At 48.4% G+C, this 17334-nt stretch overlaps 1 protein-coding gene across 1 annotated transcript in view; it reads left to right on the top strand.

Moving 5' to 3' along the window:
• LOC132763775 (carboxyl-terminal PDZ ligand of neuronal nitric oxide synthase protein-like) overlaps positions 1-8105 on the top strand; it is a 41210-nt gene extending 33105 nt beyond the window's left edge. Inside the window, exons 9-11 of the mRNA XM_060757588.2 lie at positions 829-994; positions 1170-1512; positions 3186-8105. Of these exons, the coding sequence (XP_060613571.2) occupies positions 829-994; positions 1170-1512; positions 3186-3600 (924 nt within the window). The 3' untranslated portion in view covers positions 3601-8105. The remainder of the gene's footprint in view (positions 1-828; positions 995-1169; positions 1513-3185) is intronic.
• The last annotated feature ends 9229 nt before the right edge of the window (positions 8106-17334 follow it).

Genomic DNA, 17334 nt, shown 5'->3' with positions numbered 1-17334 from the left:
GGCCATCCAGTCCAACCCCCTTCCACCATATGCAGGAATACACAACCCAAACCCTTCCGACGGATGGCCATCCAGTCCAACCCCCTTCCACCATATGCAGGAATACACAACCCAAACCCTTCCGACGGATGGCCATCCAGTCCAACCCCCTTCCACCATATGCAGGAATACACAACCCAAACCCTTCCGACGGATGGCCATACAGTCCAAACCCCTTCCACCATATGCAGGAATACACAACCCAAACCCTTCCAACGGATGGCCATCCAGCCTCTGTTTGGAAACATCCAGAGAAGGAGACATTTGGAAGTCAGCCTGATTGCTGGACCTGTCCTATGTAATGCCAAGTGTAATATACACCCTGGGCCCCGTCTGTCTCCTCGCAGCCTTCTCTTATCTCAAGCTAAACAGACCCAGCTCCCTCAGCCATTCCTTATAGGGCTTGGTTTCCAAACCTTTGACCCTTTGGCTTGCCCTTCTCTGGATACCTTCCATCTTGTCCATCTCCTTCTTGAATTGTTTTGCCCAGAACTGGACACTGGATTATTCCAGGTGAATTTTGACCAAAGCAGGAGAAAGAGGCACTATGACATCCCTCCATAGACTCTACTTGATACAGCCTGGAATCGCATTGGCTGTTTTCGCTGCCGCATCACACTGTTGGCTCACTTTCAGCTTGTGCTCTACTAAGACTCAAAGATCCCTTTGCCTTAAATTGGAATCAACTCCCACGGGGGCTGAAGTGGGTTCCCTCAACCTCACCTGATGTTTTCATGACTTCTCTTGGCCTCTTTGGCTCAAGTCTCCTCTTTACCCGCTGTCCATCAGGTGCAGCTGCTGAAAGACCAGCTGTCCGCCGAGACCACGGCCCGAATTGAGGCTCAGGCCCGCGTCCGGCAGCTGCTTCTGACCAACCGCGACCTCCTTCAACACGTCTCCTTGCTGGTCAAGCAACTCAAAGAGCTGGAGATCAAGGTGCAGCTGCGGCATCCAGGTGAGCACTTGGGAAGGTCTTCGGAGGGGCAGGAGAGCGGGACTTTCTTGTCACCGCTGTTGATTGAGCATTCCCACATCAGGTCAGATTGGGATCTCATTGTGTCCATTTGAGTGAAGTGCCAAGCTGAACCCCTTTTCTTTCTCCACTCCACCTCTCCCCATTTTCTCCCTAGTTGACCGTTCACTACAGAACTTGTCCCTGGCCCAGTCCCTCTCTCTCAACCTGAAGAACCACTACAGCCTTGAAATCAGCCTGCCGTCCGCCTCAACGCCGGCCAGCGTCCTGGGCAGCCCCGTGGCCCTTCGGAACGCCTGTGGCTCCTACCTGGACCTGGCCAACTTGGACAAGGGGATGCCCAACGGCACGGGGAGCGAGGAGCACCTCCTTCTGGCCCTGGAGGGGCCCGAGGGCCTCCGCAGCGTGGAAGGCTCCGAGGCCACCGACAGCAGCAGCGTGCCCAATGGGACCGGGCCACCAAAGGGCAAGGGACCCAGCCCTCCGGTGCAGGAGGAGAGGTAGGGTTTGGGAATAGGCCTGTGAGGGAGTGTAGCTCCCATAGCTGGCAGGAGGCATCTGAGGGCCTCTTGTCCAACCAAGGTGGCATTTCCAAGTTCATATTCAGCGCACATTGCCCAGACTGGGTTTCAGCAATGGTGGCTTTGCAATTTGAAGGCAGAAGCTTATTCATTATTTTATATAGTAGTATATAAAATAATGAGGGGGGGGTACCAATTTTTTTTTGTATCGGCACAACTTCGGTGTTTTGTCTATGATGATAGAGCTTTGAAACAAAGCATCTCTCCATAGAAAACACTGTTGGTGCAGAAAGGAAGCTGACAGTTTGTTCAGACTCCCTTTCAAATCACTTATAATAATAATAATAGTAATAATGATAATAATCATCTTTATTTGTACCCTGCTCCATTTATTTATTTATTTATTTCGAGCATTTCTACCCCGCCCTACTCAACTCAGGGCGGCTTACAAAAGGCACAATTCGATGCCAGCAATACACATAGTAAGATAAAATACATAGCAGCAACAATTATAAAATAATTAAAACAATCCAATTATACAATACAACTAATAAAAACCAAACTAGTGATCAACGTTCGCCAAGCTCGAAATCCGTAAGTTCATTCCGCATTGTCATAATCCTAGCCAGTTCTAGTCGTCATTGTCCTTTGTCTGTCTACCAAATTACCCAAAGGCGTGGTCCCATATCCATGTTTTTAGTTTCCTTCTAAAAGAGAGGAGGGATGTCGATGACCTAATTTCCCTGGGAAGCGAATTCCACAGGCGAGGGGCCACCACCAAGAAGGCCCTGCTCCTCATCCCCACCAACCTCACTTGTGATAGAGGTGGAGCTGAGAGCAGGGCCTCCCCAGAAGATCTTAAACTCCGAGGCGGGATGTAGAAGGAGATGCGTTTGGACAGCTACACTGGGCCGGAGCCGTATAGGGTTTTGTAGGTCAAAAACAGCACTTTGAATTGTGCTCAGAACTGGATCGGCAGCCAGTGGAGCTGACACAACAGGGGGGTGGTATGCTCCCTGTATGACGCTTCGGTGAATAATCTGGCCACCGCCTGTTGGACCAATTGAAGTTTCCGAACAGTCTTCAAAGGCAACCCCACGTAGAGTGCGTTGCAGTAATCTCCCCGATGGGGACTCGGTGCGGCTTACATGAGGCCAAGCCCAAAGCAACAAATAAAATAAAACAAAACTGAAAACACAAATAATAAACAATAATAAAGCAATTTCATAAAACAAAAGACAACATAGCAATATAAAATTACAACAAACACGATCACAATAACATGGGCGAGCTACATGTAATGGACAAGAAAAACTGGGTAAAAACAAATTAAAAACTCAGGCGAGATAAACACGAGATTAAGCAAGGACAGATTATTTGCGGAGTTCTTCTGAACTTCTACCCGTTGCAAACATGCAAGGAGAAGGAGCAGAAAGCATGTCAACTGTCTGCCTTGGAGTGTGGTGGAAGCTCCTTCTTTGGAGATTTTAAGCAGAGACTGAGTGGCCATCTACAGGGTGTACTTTGATTGTACTTTACTTGCAGGGCAGAATGAGGTTGGACTGGATGGCCTTTGTGGGCCCCTTCCAACTCTAGATTCGATGGCTCCGAGTGCCTTAGCCCTAACCCTTTCTCCTATCTTCTCCCCTCAGGGTCCAACCATTCATCCCCAAGCTGAACCCACCCCCACCGACCCTGCGGAGGAGGTCAAGCAAAACCACCTCCCCGTCTCTGGAAGCAGAAACCACCACCAGCCCCGGCACCTCCACACTCACCAGTGTCGCCGTCCTCTCCCTCTCGTGTGCCGAATCCGAGGCCAGGACAGCAGGAAGCCGTGCCGAGTTGAGCCGGGGGCATGCAAGCCAGGAGCGAGGCAGAGCGGTGGTGAGGGGTCCACTGGCCAAGAGCCTTTTGGCCCACCTGGATCAGGGCTCGGTGCGCGACTCAGCCAGCAACTTGGACTTCAAATGGCCCTTCTCCTCAGGGGCTGGCGGCGGGAATGAAACCCGTTTGCACATCAGCCTCTCGGAGGACGAGCTGGACAAGGCGGGGATCGCACGCGCGTGAAACACGCCTGGGGCGAAAACCTGCGGACTGGGCGCCCCTCTTCTGGAAGGGGACGGAAATGGATTATAAAGCGGAGGGTCCTGGAATGGCGGTGGCTGGAGGCTGTTGGGTCCACCAAGTGCAAGGCATCAAACCAGAAAAAGGAACAGAAGAAGAAGGAGATGAAGACCACAAGGAGGTTCCAGATTTCCCCGAGACAGTCTCCATGCGACATGGGCCTTCAACGAACATCGGGAAATGGTTCAAAGTCTCCAGAAAGTTCCCCAGAAGAAGAAAAATACTGCATGGAGATTCCAGAGATCCTCAGGACAGCCTCCGCATGAGCTTGGTGTTGTCAATAAACACCGGGAAATGGCCTGAAGCCTCCAAAAAAATCCAAGTTCTCTATTAGAAGAAGAAGAGGGCTGCATTGCATCTCCAGGTGTCTTCAGGACAGTCTCCACATGAGCTTGGACCTTAAACATACACTGTGAAACTATCCAAAGCCTCCAAAAAGCTCTCCAGAAGAAGAAAAAGATTGCATAGAGATTCCAGATATACCCGGGACAGTCTCCACATGAGCTTGGGTCTTCTCCATTAGAAGAAGGGGAGGATTGCATGGGAGTCTCCAGATATCCTGGATACAGTCTCCACATGAGCTTGGGTTGTCAACAAACACTGGGAAACTGCCTGAAGCCTCCAGAAAAACAAGAAGTTCTCCATTAGAAGAAGAGGATTACATGGAGTCTCCAGATATCTCTGAAACTGTTTCCACCTGAGCTTGGGTCTTCAACAGACACCGGGAAATGGCCTGAAGCCTCCAAAATAACAAGAAGTTCTCCATTAGAAGAAGAGGATTGCATGGAGTCTCCAGGTATCTCTGAAACTGTCTCCGCATGAACATGGGTCTTCAACAAACACCGGGAAATGGTTCGAAGTCTCAAAAAAGCTCTCCAAAAGAAGATTGCATGGAGGCTCCAGATTTCCCCAAGACAATCTCTTCGTGAACTTGGGTCTTCAACAAACACTGGGAAACCATTTGAAGGAGCCTGACATTGTTCTATCTGACTTGAACCTCTGGTGGTGAATCTCCTAGAAGCCCAAGAAATAAACACTGCAACAAGGACATGGTTCTGACCTGACTGGACCTAGGCTTGGATAGGAAACGCACCCAAGGGCCACTTGTCCAGATATGCAGAGATGGAGCGACAGGGAGGGTGTGGATTGAGCCACCTCCAGAGGTCAGACACTGGGCTTGTTCCCAGTTCCCGGTGGCTTGTTCCCAGTCCGTTGACAGTTTCCAGGCATCTCCCAGGCAGTGGCCTTTGTGCCACGGAGTCCAGGAAAACCCCGAAATGCCACCTCTTAAGTCACCAGCGTGCCGTGCAAGGGTTCCCGTCTTCTTCTCCGTGGGCCCAGAACCTTATGGAGAGGAACTTTGCTGCAGCGAAGCTCTTGCCTTTCATTGCATTTGCTGGGGGATGTGGGGCTCTGTCTCAATTCCCTTCCATTCTCTGTCCATCATTCAGGGATCCATGTAGGTGAATTGGTTCAACTCCCGTGATTCACTGAAGGGTCCAGTTCCAAGATGACAAAACCTAAGACCCTTTCCTTTCCCCATTCAGCCGCTTAAGGAAAGGGAATTAGGCTATTAGGAATTGTGAGAGTTGAAGTCCAAAACACCTGGAGGGAGGGCCAAAGTTGGCCCATGCCTGGTTTAGCGTGTGTGTGTGTATATATATCTTCCCCTCATTATTGCTGAGATGCACTTTAGAAAGATATTTTGGACACAAAATGCCGGTGTATGGGTGGGCAACAAGATTGGGAAATGGCTGCCGAGAAACTAGGATTTTATAAAGATGTTGAGGTGTCAAAAGCAAAGGCTGAAAGACGGAGGGATTGAAACGATAGAGGAAAGCATCGCCATTGTGGAAAGAGCTCGTGGTTACCTCATTAAGAAATAAGGGCCGAAACAAGTTTTTATCTATTTGAAGGACACCGAGAAATAAGTCGGCCACAAAACAAAGGATTCCCATTTTGGGGTTGGGTGGGTTTTGTGTGTGTGTTTGTCGTGCAAACATCCCGTCAGGAAAGATAACGCTGAGCAGAATGAAGTATTGTTGGGAAATGGCTGGGAATAGGAATGAGTGTGGGTCTGGGGCCTGGTTTGGAATGTGAGAAAAAGCTGCAGAAGGCCTCACTAGGCTGCAGTTGGCCTGACTGACTCTTACTTGAGAGAAAGTGGGGTTCCAGTTTGCCCCAGTTCAACAACGGAGGTTGAGAGTTTGTGAGAAAATGACAGTAGGCCTGACTGGCTCTTGCTTTGAGGGAAATTGGATCTCCAGTTTGCCCCAGTTCAACAATGGAGGTTCAGAGAGTGTGCAAAACCCGCAGTGGACCTCACTACGCCGCAGTAGGCTTGACTGGCTCTTGCTTTGAGGGAAATGGAGGCTCCAGTTTGCCCCAGCTCAACAACGTAGGTTCAGAGTTTGTGAGAAACCGATGGTAGGCCTGACTGGCTCCACAGTAGGCCTCACTAGGCCTGACTGGCTCTTGCTTTGAGGGAAATGGAAGCTCCAGTTTGCCATAGTTCAACAATGGAGGTTCAGAGTATGTGAGAAACCCACAGTAGGCCTGACTGGTTCCTTTTTGAGGGAAATTGGGTCTCCAGTTTGCCTCAGTTCAACAATGGAGGTTCAGAGTGTGCAAAACCCGCAGTAGGCCTCACTAGGACACAGTAGGTTTGACTGGCTCTTGCTTTGAGGGAAATGGGGGCTCCAGTTTGCCCCAGTTCAACAATGGAGGTTGAGAGTTTATGAGGAAACGACAGTGGGCCTGACTAACTCCTACTTTGAGGGAAATAGAGTCTCCAGTTTGCCCCAGTTCAACAATGGAGGTACAGAGTGTGTGCAAAAACCACAGTAGGCCTCACTAGGCCACAGTAGGCTTGACTGACTCATGCTTTGAGGGAAATGGAGGCTCCAGTTTGCCCCAATACAACAATGGGGTTTCAGTTTGTGAGAAACCGACAGTAGGCCTGACTGGCTTCACAGCAGGCCTCACTAGGCCGCAGCAGGCCTGACTGACTCATGCTTTGAGGGAAATTGGGTCTCCAGTTTGCCCCAGTTCAACAATGGAGGCTCAGAGTGTGCGCAAAACCTACAGTAGGCCTCACTAGGCCGCAGCAGGCCTGACTGACTCATCCTTTGAGGGAAATGGAGGCTCCAGTTTGCCCCAGTTCAACAATGGAGGGTTGGAGTGTATGCAAAACATGCAGTAGGCCTCACTAGGCCGCAATAGGCCTGACTGGCTACTGCTTTGGGGGAAATGAAAACTCCAGGTTGTCCCAATTCAACAACGGGGGTTCAGAGTTTGTGAGAAACCAACAGTAGGCCTGACTGGCTCCTTTTTGAGGGAAATTGGGTCTCCAGTTTGCCTCAGTTCAGAGTGTGCAAAACCCGCAGTAGGCCTCACTAGGCCACATCAGGCCTGACTGACTCATGCTTTGGGGAAAATGGAGGTTCCAGTTTGCTCCAGTTCAACAACGTAGGTTCAGAGTTTGTGAGAGATTGACAATAGGCCTGACTGGCTCCACAGTAGGCCTCACAAGGCCGCAGTAGGCCTACTGATTCTTGCTTTGAGGGAAATGGAGGCTCCAGTTTGCCCCAGTTCAACAACGGGGGTTCAGCATTTGTGAGAAACTGACAGTAGGCCTCACTAGGCCGCAGCAGGCCTGACTGGCTCTTGCTTTGAGGGAAATGGAGACTCCAGTTTGTCCCAGTTCAACAATGGAGGTTCAGAGTGTGTGTAAAACCCACAGTAGGCCTCACTAGGCCGCATCAGGCCTGACAGACCCCCTTTTTGAGGGAAATTGGGGTTCCACTTTTCCCCATGTGAACAATGGAAGTTTGGAATGTGTGAAAAGCCTGCAGTAGGCCTCACTAGGCCTGACTGCCTTATTCTTGAGGGAAAGCAGGGTTATAGTTTGCCCCAGTTGAAAAATGGAGGTTCAGGATGTGTGAAAAGCCCGCAGTAGGCTTCGCTAGGCCAGGGCGGGCCCCTTTTTGAGGGGAAGCGGGAGGCTGAGAATGTGTGAAAGAAAGGGTTGTGTTTGAGGGTTTTGTGTTGGAGAAGGAACACAGACAGAGACTTGCGAGGGTTGGGTTGCCTAGCAACCCCTTTAAGGGAGGGGGAGAGAGGGTTTGTGTGGGTTGGCATTACTGGGCCCAGCAGCCTGTTGGCGTTGCCTAGCAACCATCACTCCCAGCGGCCTGCTCTTCCCCGATAGTCTGCTAGGAATTGTGGGAGTCGCAGTCCAAAACACCTGGAGAGAGGGCCCAAGTTGGCCCGTACCTGCAAGAGGGGGAAAGAAACACCTAAATAAGAGGAATCAGAATCAAAGTTGTGTTCCGAGTGTATTCTGTAATTTTGTAACAGAGACAAAAAGGGTGGAAATCCTATTTATTATAGAAAATATTCAGTGTTGTTGGGAACTTGAGTGTAATTACAGATTCCTTTCTCCTCGGCTTGTTGTCTGGTTTTTCCACAAGTTGCTTTTGTTTTGGTAACACGGGGAAGATTTCGCTCGCTTTCCATCTTTGGAGCTGGGTGTCGAATGGAGTCAAGCTTAACAAACCCATCGAGGCCTTTAAGACGGTTGTATTTCGGAACGATTCCATCAGCGTTGCCTCTGAAAAATCCACCAAAGTCAACACTGACATTGAAATACAACACCGCCTGAGCTCTGCGAGTGCAGCATTCTTCCGAATGAAGCAGAGAGTGTTTGAGGACCGGGACATCCGTAGGGAAACCAAGGGGCTTGTTTATAAATCTATTTCCGCTCCCTTGGCAGCCACCTCTCCACCAAAGGCAACACTGATACTGAAATACAACACGGCCTGAGCTCTGCGAGTGCAGCATTCTTCCGAATGAAGCAGAGAGTGTTTGAGGACCGGGACATCATAGGGAAACCAAGGAGCTTGTTTATCAATCTATTTCCGCTCCCTTGGCAGCCACCTCTCCACCAAAGTCAACACTGACACTGAAATACAACACCACCTGAGCTCTGCGAGTGCAGCATTCTTCCGAATGAAGCAGAGAGTGTTTGAGGGCCGGGACATCCCTAGGGAGGCCAAGGGGCTTGTTTATAAATCTACTCTGCAAGTACCGCATTCTTCCGAATGAAGCAGAGAGTTGAGGACCGAGACATCCGTAGGGAGACCAAGGGGCTTGTCTATAAATCTATTTCTGCTCCCTTGGCAGCCACCTCTCCACCAAAGTCAACACTGACACTGAAATACAACGCCGCCTGAGCTCTGCGAGTGCAGCATTCTTCCGAATGAAGCAGAGAGTGTTTGAGGACCGGGACATCATAGGGAGACCAAGGAGCTTGTTTATAAATCTATTTCCGCTCCCTTGGCAGCCACCTCTCCACCAAAGTCAACACTGACACTGAAATACAACACCACCTGAGCTCTGCGAGTGCAGCATTCTTCCGAATGAAGCAGAGAGTGTTTGAGGGCCGGGACATCCCTAGGGAGGCCAAGGGGCTTGTTTATAAATCTACTCTGCAAGTACCGCATTCTTCTGAATGAAGCAGAGAGTTGAGGACCGAGACATCCGTAGGGAGACCAAGGGGCTTGTCTATAAATCTATTTCCGCTCCCTTGGCAGCCACCTCTCCACCAAAGGCAACACTGATACTGAAATACAACACGGCCTGAGCTCTGCGAGTGCAGCATTCTTCCGAATGAAGCAGAAAGTGTTTGAGGATCGGGACATCCATCGGGAGACTAAGGTGCTTGTTTATAAAGTCATTGTCCTCCCAACTCTGCTATATGCCTGTGAAAAGTGGACTGTCTACAGACATCATATGCAACAACTGGAGCGTTTCCATTAACGTTGCCTCTAAAAATTCCTGCAAATCTCTTGAAAGACAAGTGGACAAACGTCAGTGTGCTGGAAGAAGCAAAGACCACCAGCATCGAAGCAATGGTCCTCTGCCATCAACTCTGCTGGACCGGCCACGTTGTCCGGATGACCGACCACCGTCTCCCAAAGCAGTTGCTCTACTCCGAACTCAAGAACGGAAAATGAAATGTTGGAGGATAGGAAAAGAGATTGAAAGATGGGCTCAAAGCCAACCTTAAAAACTCTGGCATAGACTCTGATAACTTGATAGCTCTGGCCCTTGAGCACTCTCAATGGAGGTCAGCTGTAACCAACAGTGCTGCAGAATTTGAGGAGGCACGAATGGAGGGTGAAAGAGAAAAACGTGCCAAGAGGAAGGCATGGCAAGCCAACCCCGACCGGGACCGCCTTCCACCTGGAAACCGATGCCCTCACTGAGGGAGAACATGCAGGTCAAGAAGAGGGCTCCACAGTCACCAGGACACCGATCTTGGAAGACAATCCTACTCTGACAGCGAGGGATCGCCTAACATTTCAGAATACGTCGATTTACCTTTTTCTTTCAAATACACTGCTTCATTTTTTTATATTCATTTGTTTACTTATACATATTTATTTATATTGTTTATAACCCTCTGTTGACTCAAAGTAGCTAACGGTAATAAACAAGGTGTCCTGGATTGGGCGGCATGAATTGCATCTTGGATTCAGGTCTTCCTGAGGCTCTGCTGCTCCTAGGTGACCTCCAGTTCTCAGGTGAGTTTCCAGAAGCACATTGATCCTCCATAGGTCCTACAAGAATTAAGTTTTTAGCCAATGTTGAAGGCTTCCTGCCTACGTAGAGCATGTTGCAGTAGTCTATTCGAGATGTAAACAAGAGTGTGGAGCACTGGCTTCCCAAGGTACGAGTTTTAATTGCACGAAAGCCCCCCTGGCCATCACCAAGACCTGAAGTTCCAGGCTCAGCTATGAATCCAGGTTCACTCCCAAATTGCAAACCTACACCTTCAGAGGGAGTGTAACCCCATCCAACACTGGCTGTAACCCTATGCCCTGTTTGGCCTTTCGACTGACCAGGAGGACCTCCATCTTGTTGGGATTCAATTTCAATTTGTTTGCCCTCATCCAGACTGTCACAGCTGCCGAGCACCGGTTCAGGACCTGGTCAGCCTCCTTAGCAGTAGGTGGAAATGAGTAGTAGAATTGGATGTCATCTGCATGCAGATGGCACTGAACTCCAAAACGCAGGAGGGTCTCTCCCAACGGCTTCGTGCAGATATTAAACAGCATGGGGGACAATACTGAGCCTTGCAAGACCCTACAAAGCAACGTCTACAGGGCCGAGCAGGTGTCCCTCAGTATCATACTTTCAGGGAATGACCCACCAGGAAGGACCGGAGTCACTACAGAACAGTGTTTCCAAGATCCATCCTCGCGAGGCAGCCCAGAAGGATACCGTGGCCTATGGCATTGAGTCAATAAATATTGTATTTATAAATAAATGGAAGGAAAAGGGGCTGCCAAGGGCAAGATGGATGGATGGTATCCTTGAAAGGACTGGCTTGACCTTGAAGGAGCTGCGGGTGGCCACGGCCGACAGGGAGCACTGGCCTGGAATGGTCCAGGAGGTCACAAGAATTGGAAGAGACTGAACGAATAAACAACAACAACTATCTATCTAGTACAATGGTTCTCAACCTGTGGGTCTCCAGATGTTTTGGCCTTCAACTCCCAGAAATCCTAACAGCTGATAAACTGGCTGGGATTTCTGGGAGTTGTAGGCCAAAACACCTGGGGACCCACAGGTTGGGAACCACTGATCTAGTAAATGTAAAGGCTTTCCCCTTGACATTAAGTCTAGTTGTGTCCAACTCTGGCAAGTGGTGCTCATCTCCATGTCTAAGCTGAAGAACCAGCGTTGTCCGCAGACATTTCCAAGGTCATGTGGCCATGGGCATGACTGCATGGAGTGCTGTTACCTTCCCGCAAGAGCGGTACCTATTGATCTACTTGCATTTGCATGTTTTTGAACTGCTAGTTGGCATGAGCTGGGGCTAACAGCGGGAGCTCACCCTGCTACCCAGATTCAAACTGCTGACCTTTTGGTCAGCAAGTTTGGCAGCTCAGCGGTTTAACCCATTGCGCCACCAGGGGCTCCATATATATATATATATATATATATATATATATATATATACACACACACACACACACACACACACACATATACATACACACACACGTGTGTGAGTGTGTGTGTGTATAGTTGGAATATATATTATCCCACCTTTTAACAATGTTAAAATATAAAAAATACAAAAATATAAAACAAAAATCTGAAAATACGTAAACACTGAAATAGAATTAAACATAGGAGTGCTAAATAAATAAATAAATATAGTTAAAACCGTTACATAATTGAAAATTAATTAAAATACATACATACCAATCGGCAAGTAATAATAATAATAATAATAATAAATCTTTATTTATACCCTGCTACCATCTCCCAAGGGACTCGGTGCGGCTTACATGAGGCCGAGCCCACAATACATCAATACAAGCAATAACAACTACAATATGAAGCAAAATACTAATACAAAGCAATTAAAATAAATCTCATACACAAATAGCATAAACATTGAACAATAGCACAAAACACATTTAAAACTTCTACGTTCTACTTTTCTTTCTCCAATTGATCAAACTGAATGATTGGCCTAATGGCTCCATCTGCACTGCCATACAATGCATTAGATACCGTCAAATTAATATTGTTTTATCCACACTCCCCCCAAAAAAATTTGGAGCAGGGTGGGGTGGGTGTTCAGAAAACCGACTGTATTTTTGCTTAGTCTTACCCTGCCCTCTGGCGGCAGGAACAGAAGGGCTGCCCAATCCCTGGCCTTGGTCCCTATTATACACTCCAAATAAATGGGTTTTAGTTATTCATTTGTAGATAGAGCTGGCTTTGATTCCACCCTTTAGGTTTTAAAGAATGTATTATTTTTACCTCTCTTCAAGAGAGAAACGGTGGAATAATCATTAAAACAATGACTCTAGCGTAGGCATGGGCAAACTTCAGCCCTCCCGCCAGGTGTTTTGTACTTCAACTCCCACAATTCCTAAACACCTGGAAGGCCACAGTTTGCTCATGCCTGATATAAACCCACCCCTATGAACATGAAATTACAAAGCCAGCGGACCTGATGGGATCCCTGCTGAAATTTTTAAAGAGGGAGGACCTGAGCTGACACAAAAATCCCACCAGCTCATAGAAAAAGTGTGGGTGACCGAGAAAATCCTAGCAGATTTCAAGGATGCCACCATCATCACCCTCTTCAAAAAGGGGATCACCTAAGTAAGTAACTACATCCTATGAACATAAATCCACTTTGTTCTGTACTGGATGTAAAGATGTGGGCTTTGTTGTTGTTGTTCATTCGTTCAGTCGTTTCCGACTCTTTGTGACCTCACTGACCAGTCCACAAAGAAGTGGGCTTTGTTGTTGTTGTTCATTCGTTCAGTCATTTCCAACTCTTTGTGACCTCATGCACCAGCCCACACCAGAGCTCCCTGTCGGCCGTCACCACCCCCAACTCCTTCAAGGTCAATCCAGTCACTTCAAGGATGCCATCCACCCATCTTGCCCTGGGTCGGCCCCTCTTCCTTTTTCCTTCCATATTCCCCAGCATCACTGTCTTCTCCAAGGTTTCCTTTCTTCTCATGACGTGGCCAAAGGACTTCATCTTGGCCTCTCATCTCCTTCCCTCCAATGAGCAGTCAGGCTTTCTTTCCTGGAGGATGGACTGGTTGGATCTTCTGGCGGTCCAAGGCACTCTCAGAACTTTCTCCATCCTTGGAGAATTCTTGGAGAACAGGAGAAGTCCCAGCAGAAGACTAGAGGAGGGTCAATGCTGTCTTGATCTATCTTCAAGAAGGGGGGAAAAGAAGATCCAAACAATTACCAGTGTCCAGTCCACCTGACATCAAAACCAGGAAAGATGCTGGAGGCAGCCTGCAGTCACTTAGAAAGGAATGCTGTTGTCAATGAAGTCAACATGGATGACCGACCAAGTCATGCCAGACCAAATTATCTCTTTTTTTGATAGAGTTACAAGCTTAGTAGATGCAGGGAATGCTGTGAATGGAGTAGATCTTGATTTCAGCAAGGCCTTCAACAAAGTCCCCCATGACCTTCTTGCAAGCAAACTAGTCCAATGTGGGCTAGGCAAGGCTACTCTTAGGTGGATCAATAATGGGTTGACCGACTGAACCCCACTGGTTCCTCTTCTTCATCCTGGGAAGAAGTAACCAGTAGAGTGCCATCAAGAGGGTCTCAGTTCTGTTCAACATGACTTGGATGTGAGTAGATCAATTGGTACCGCTCTGGCGGGAAGGTAACGGCGCTCCATGTAGTCATGCCCATGGCCACATGACCTTGGAGATGTCTGCGGACAACGCTGATTCTTCAGCTTAGACATGGAGATGAGCACCACCTGCCAGAGTTGGACACTTAGTACCAATCTGGTGGGAAGGTAATGGCGCTCCATGTAGTCATGTCCATGGCCACATGACCTTGGAGATGTCTGTGGACAACAGTGGTTCTTCAGCTTACACATGGAGATGAACACCACCTGCCAGAGTTGGACAATTGGTACCACTCTGGTGGGAAGGTAACGGCGCTCCATGTAGTCATGCCCATGGCCACATGACCTTGGAGATGTCTGTGGACAACGGTGGTTCTTCAGCTTAGACATGGAGATGAGCACCACCTGCCAGAGTTGGACAATTGGTACCACTCTGGTGGGAAGGTAATGGCGCTCCATGTAGTCATGCCCATGGCCACATGACCTTGGAGATGTCTGCGGACAACACTGGTTCTTCAGCTTAGACATGGAGATGAGCACCACCTGCCAGAGTTGGACACTTGGTACCACTCTGGTGGGAAGGTAACGGCGCTCCATGTAGTCATGACCATGGCTACATGACCTTGGAGATATCTGTAGACAACACTGGTTGTTCAGCTTAGACATGGAGATGAGCACCACCTGCCAGAGTTGGTCACTTGGTACCACTCTGGTGGGAAGGTAACGGCACTCCATGTAGTCGTGACCATGGCCACATGACCTTGGAGATGTCTGTGGACAACGGTGGTTCTTCAGCTTAGACATGGAGATGAGCACCACCTGCCAGAGTGGGAAGGTAACGGTGCTCCATGTAGTCATGCCCATGGCCACATGACCTTGGAGATGTCTGCAGACAACGCTGGTTCTTCAGCTTAGACATGGAGATGAGCACCACCTGCCAGAGTTGGACACTTGGTACCACTCTGGTGGGAAGGTAACGACGCTCCATGTAGTCATGGCCATGGCCACATGACCTTGGAGATGTCTGCGGAAAACGCTGGTTCTTCAGCTTAGACATGGAAATGAGCACCACTTGCCAGAGTTGGACACTTGGATGCTTCTTATCAAGGTTGTAGATGGGGCCCCATTGGGAGGGAGAGCTAGATCTCCAGAGGACATGATCAGAATGCAAAAGGACCTCTGCAGATTAGAGAGATGATTGAACAAAACCGACAACATGGATTTCAACAAAGACAAATGTAAGATACGACACTTAGGCAGAAGATACAGGATGCGTGATGCCTGGCTTGACAACAGTCCATGTGAGAAAGATCGTGGAGTCTTCGTGGAGAACAAGTTGAACATGAGCCAAGGATATGACGCAGCAGCTCCAAAAGCCAATGGGATGTTGGGCTGCATCCAAAGGAGTCTAGTGTGCAGATCGAGGGAAGAAGTCCTGGTGCTTCACTCTTCTGCTTTGGTCAAGCCTCTTGACCTGGAATCCAATTCTGGACCCTACAGTTCAAAAGAGAGATGGACTCTAAGCTGGAAGACGTCCAGAGGAAGAGAGAGATTCGAAGGATCAAAGGTCTGGAGACCATGAATGATCCCTCTGAGGAGTGTCTTAAAGAGCTGGGTCTGTTTAGCCTCAGAAGAGAAGGTTGTGAGGAGACATGAGAGCCATGGATAAATAGGTTCCTTTCTCCTGCCCTGGAGACTGGGACTCAACAGAGCCATAGGTTCAAATGAGAAGAAAGGAGATTCCACCTGAACATTAGGAAGAACTAGTCTAGATCATGGCCACATAGCCCAAAAAAAACCTACAACAACCCATTAGGAAGAACTTCTTGACTGTAAGAAGAACTGTTCATCAGTGGAACTCTCTGCCTTGGAATGTGGTGGAAGCTCCGGTTTTGGAAGCTTTTAAACAGAGGCTGGGTGACCATCTGTCGTGGGTGCTTTGGTTGTGATTTTCCCGCATGAAGACAGCAGCGGGTTGGACCAGATGCCCCATGTGGTCTCTTCCAATTATTCTATGACTAGCCGTCCCCTGCCACGCGTTGCTGTGGCCCAGTCTGGTTATCTGGAAAATAAGGTAATGAGAAAGTGTTGGTTTCTAATATATGTAATTTCTTTCTGCTTGTGGGTCAACAATATTTCTTGCTGTTTCTTTGCCAGTGTTGATGTGGAGAGTGTCTGGTTTGCCCACTCTGGAACATGGAACATATTATTGTCCTTTTTTAGGGGTCCATTTCAAATCTATGATAGTATATCTGTGTGTGAATCATATATAACTATCTATATCTATGGCTGGATGGCCCTTTGTCAGGAGGGCTTTGATGACGTTTTCTTGCCCTGGTGAAAGGAGTTGGACTGGATGGCCTTAAGTATTTTCTGTTGGTCATCAAGGTTCTGTGTGCCAAGTTTGGTTCAATTCCATTGTTGGTGGCATTCCAAATGCTCTTTGATTGTAGGTGAACTATAAATCCCAGTAACTGCAACTCCCAAATGTCAAGGTCTATTTCCCCCAAACTCCATCTGTGTTTATATTTAGACATATGGAATATTCGTGCCAAGTTTGGTCCAGATCCATCCTTGTTTGAGTCCACAGTCCTCTCTGGATGTAGGTGAACTACAACTCCCAAACTCAAGGTCAATGCCAACCAAACCCTTCCGGTGTTTTCTGTTGGTCATCGGAGTCCTTTGTGCTAAATTTGGCCCAATTTTGTCATTGGTGGAATTCAGAATGCTCTTTGATTGTAGGTGAACTATAAATCCCAGCAACTACAACTCCCAAATCACAAAATCTTTTTTTTTTTTGAGTGAAGGACATGCATTGGGTTGTTGGGTGTCTTGTGTCCAAATTTGGTGTCAATTCAACCAGTGGTTTTTGAGTTCTGTTCAAAATACTGGAGTCTCTGGCTCTTCTCTCCTAAAACCAGGAGAGGGCAATGCTGCTCCATCTTTCTCCATGCCTTCAGTAGGAAAGGCCTTTCCCAAGCTCTGGGTTGAATGGGAAGGAGAGTCAGGGCTTCCTATAGGTAGCCTGGGACTCCAAAGCCCACAATCCCCAGCCAGTGGTGTTGGTGATGAAGAACGCTAGGAACCGAAGTCTGGTGACATCCAGAACCACGTCCCTTTTGTCCCAAAGATTCTTATTCTGAGCAAAAACAGATTGGGTGCCCAACGAGAAGAACCCGCTGCGAAGGCTGACCGCTCAGATCTCAAGATCCCTGGATCATTCTTCCTTCTTCTGTTTCCCTCGTACATCTTCTCCCTCTCTTTTCTTCCTTTCCTTCTTTGCTTTCCCTCATACACTTCCCCTCTTCCTTCTTCCCTTCTTTTCTTTCCCTCCCTTCTTTCTCTTCCTTTCCTTTTCTCCCCTCATATCTGCATTCCTTCCCCTTCCTTCCTCTCTCCTCCCATCTTTTCCTCTCTTCCTTCCTCTCTTCCTTTCTCTTCCCTTCTTTCTCATTCTTTCCTTCCCTGCTATCATA

The sequence above is a fragment of the Anolis sagrei genome, chromosome 11, assembly GCF_037176765.1.
Source record: "Anolis sagrei isolate rAnoSag1 chromosome 11, rAnoSag1.mat, whole genome shotgun sequence".
Taxonomy (NCBI): Eukaryota; Metazoa; Chordata; class Lepidosauria; order Squamata; family Dactyloidae; genus Anolis; species Anolis sagrei.
Note: the sequence above shows the minus strand (reverse complement) of the source record. Positions and strands in the feature narration are given on the sequence as shown.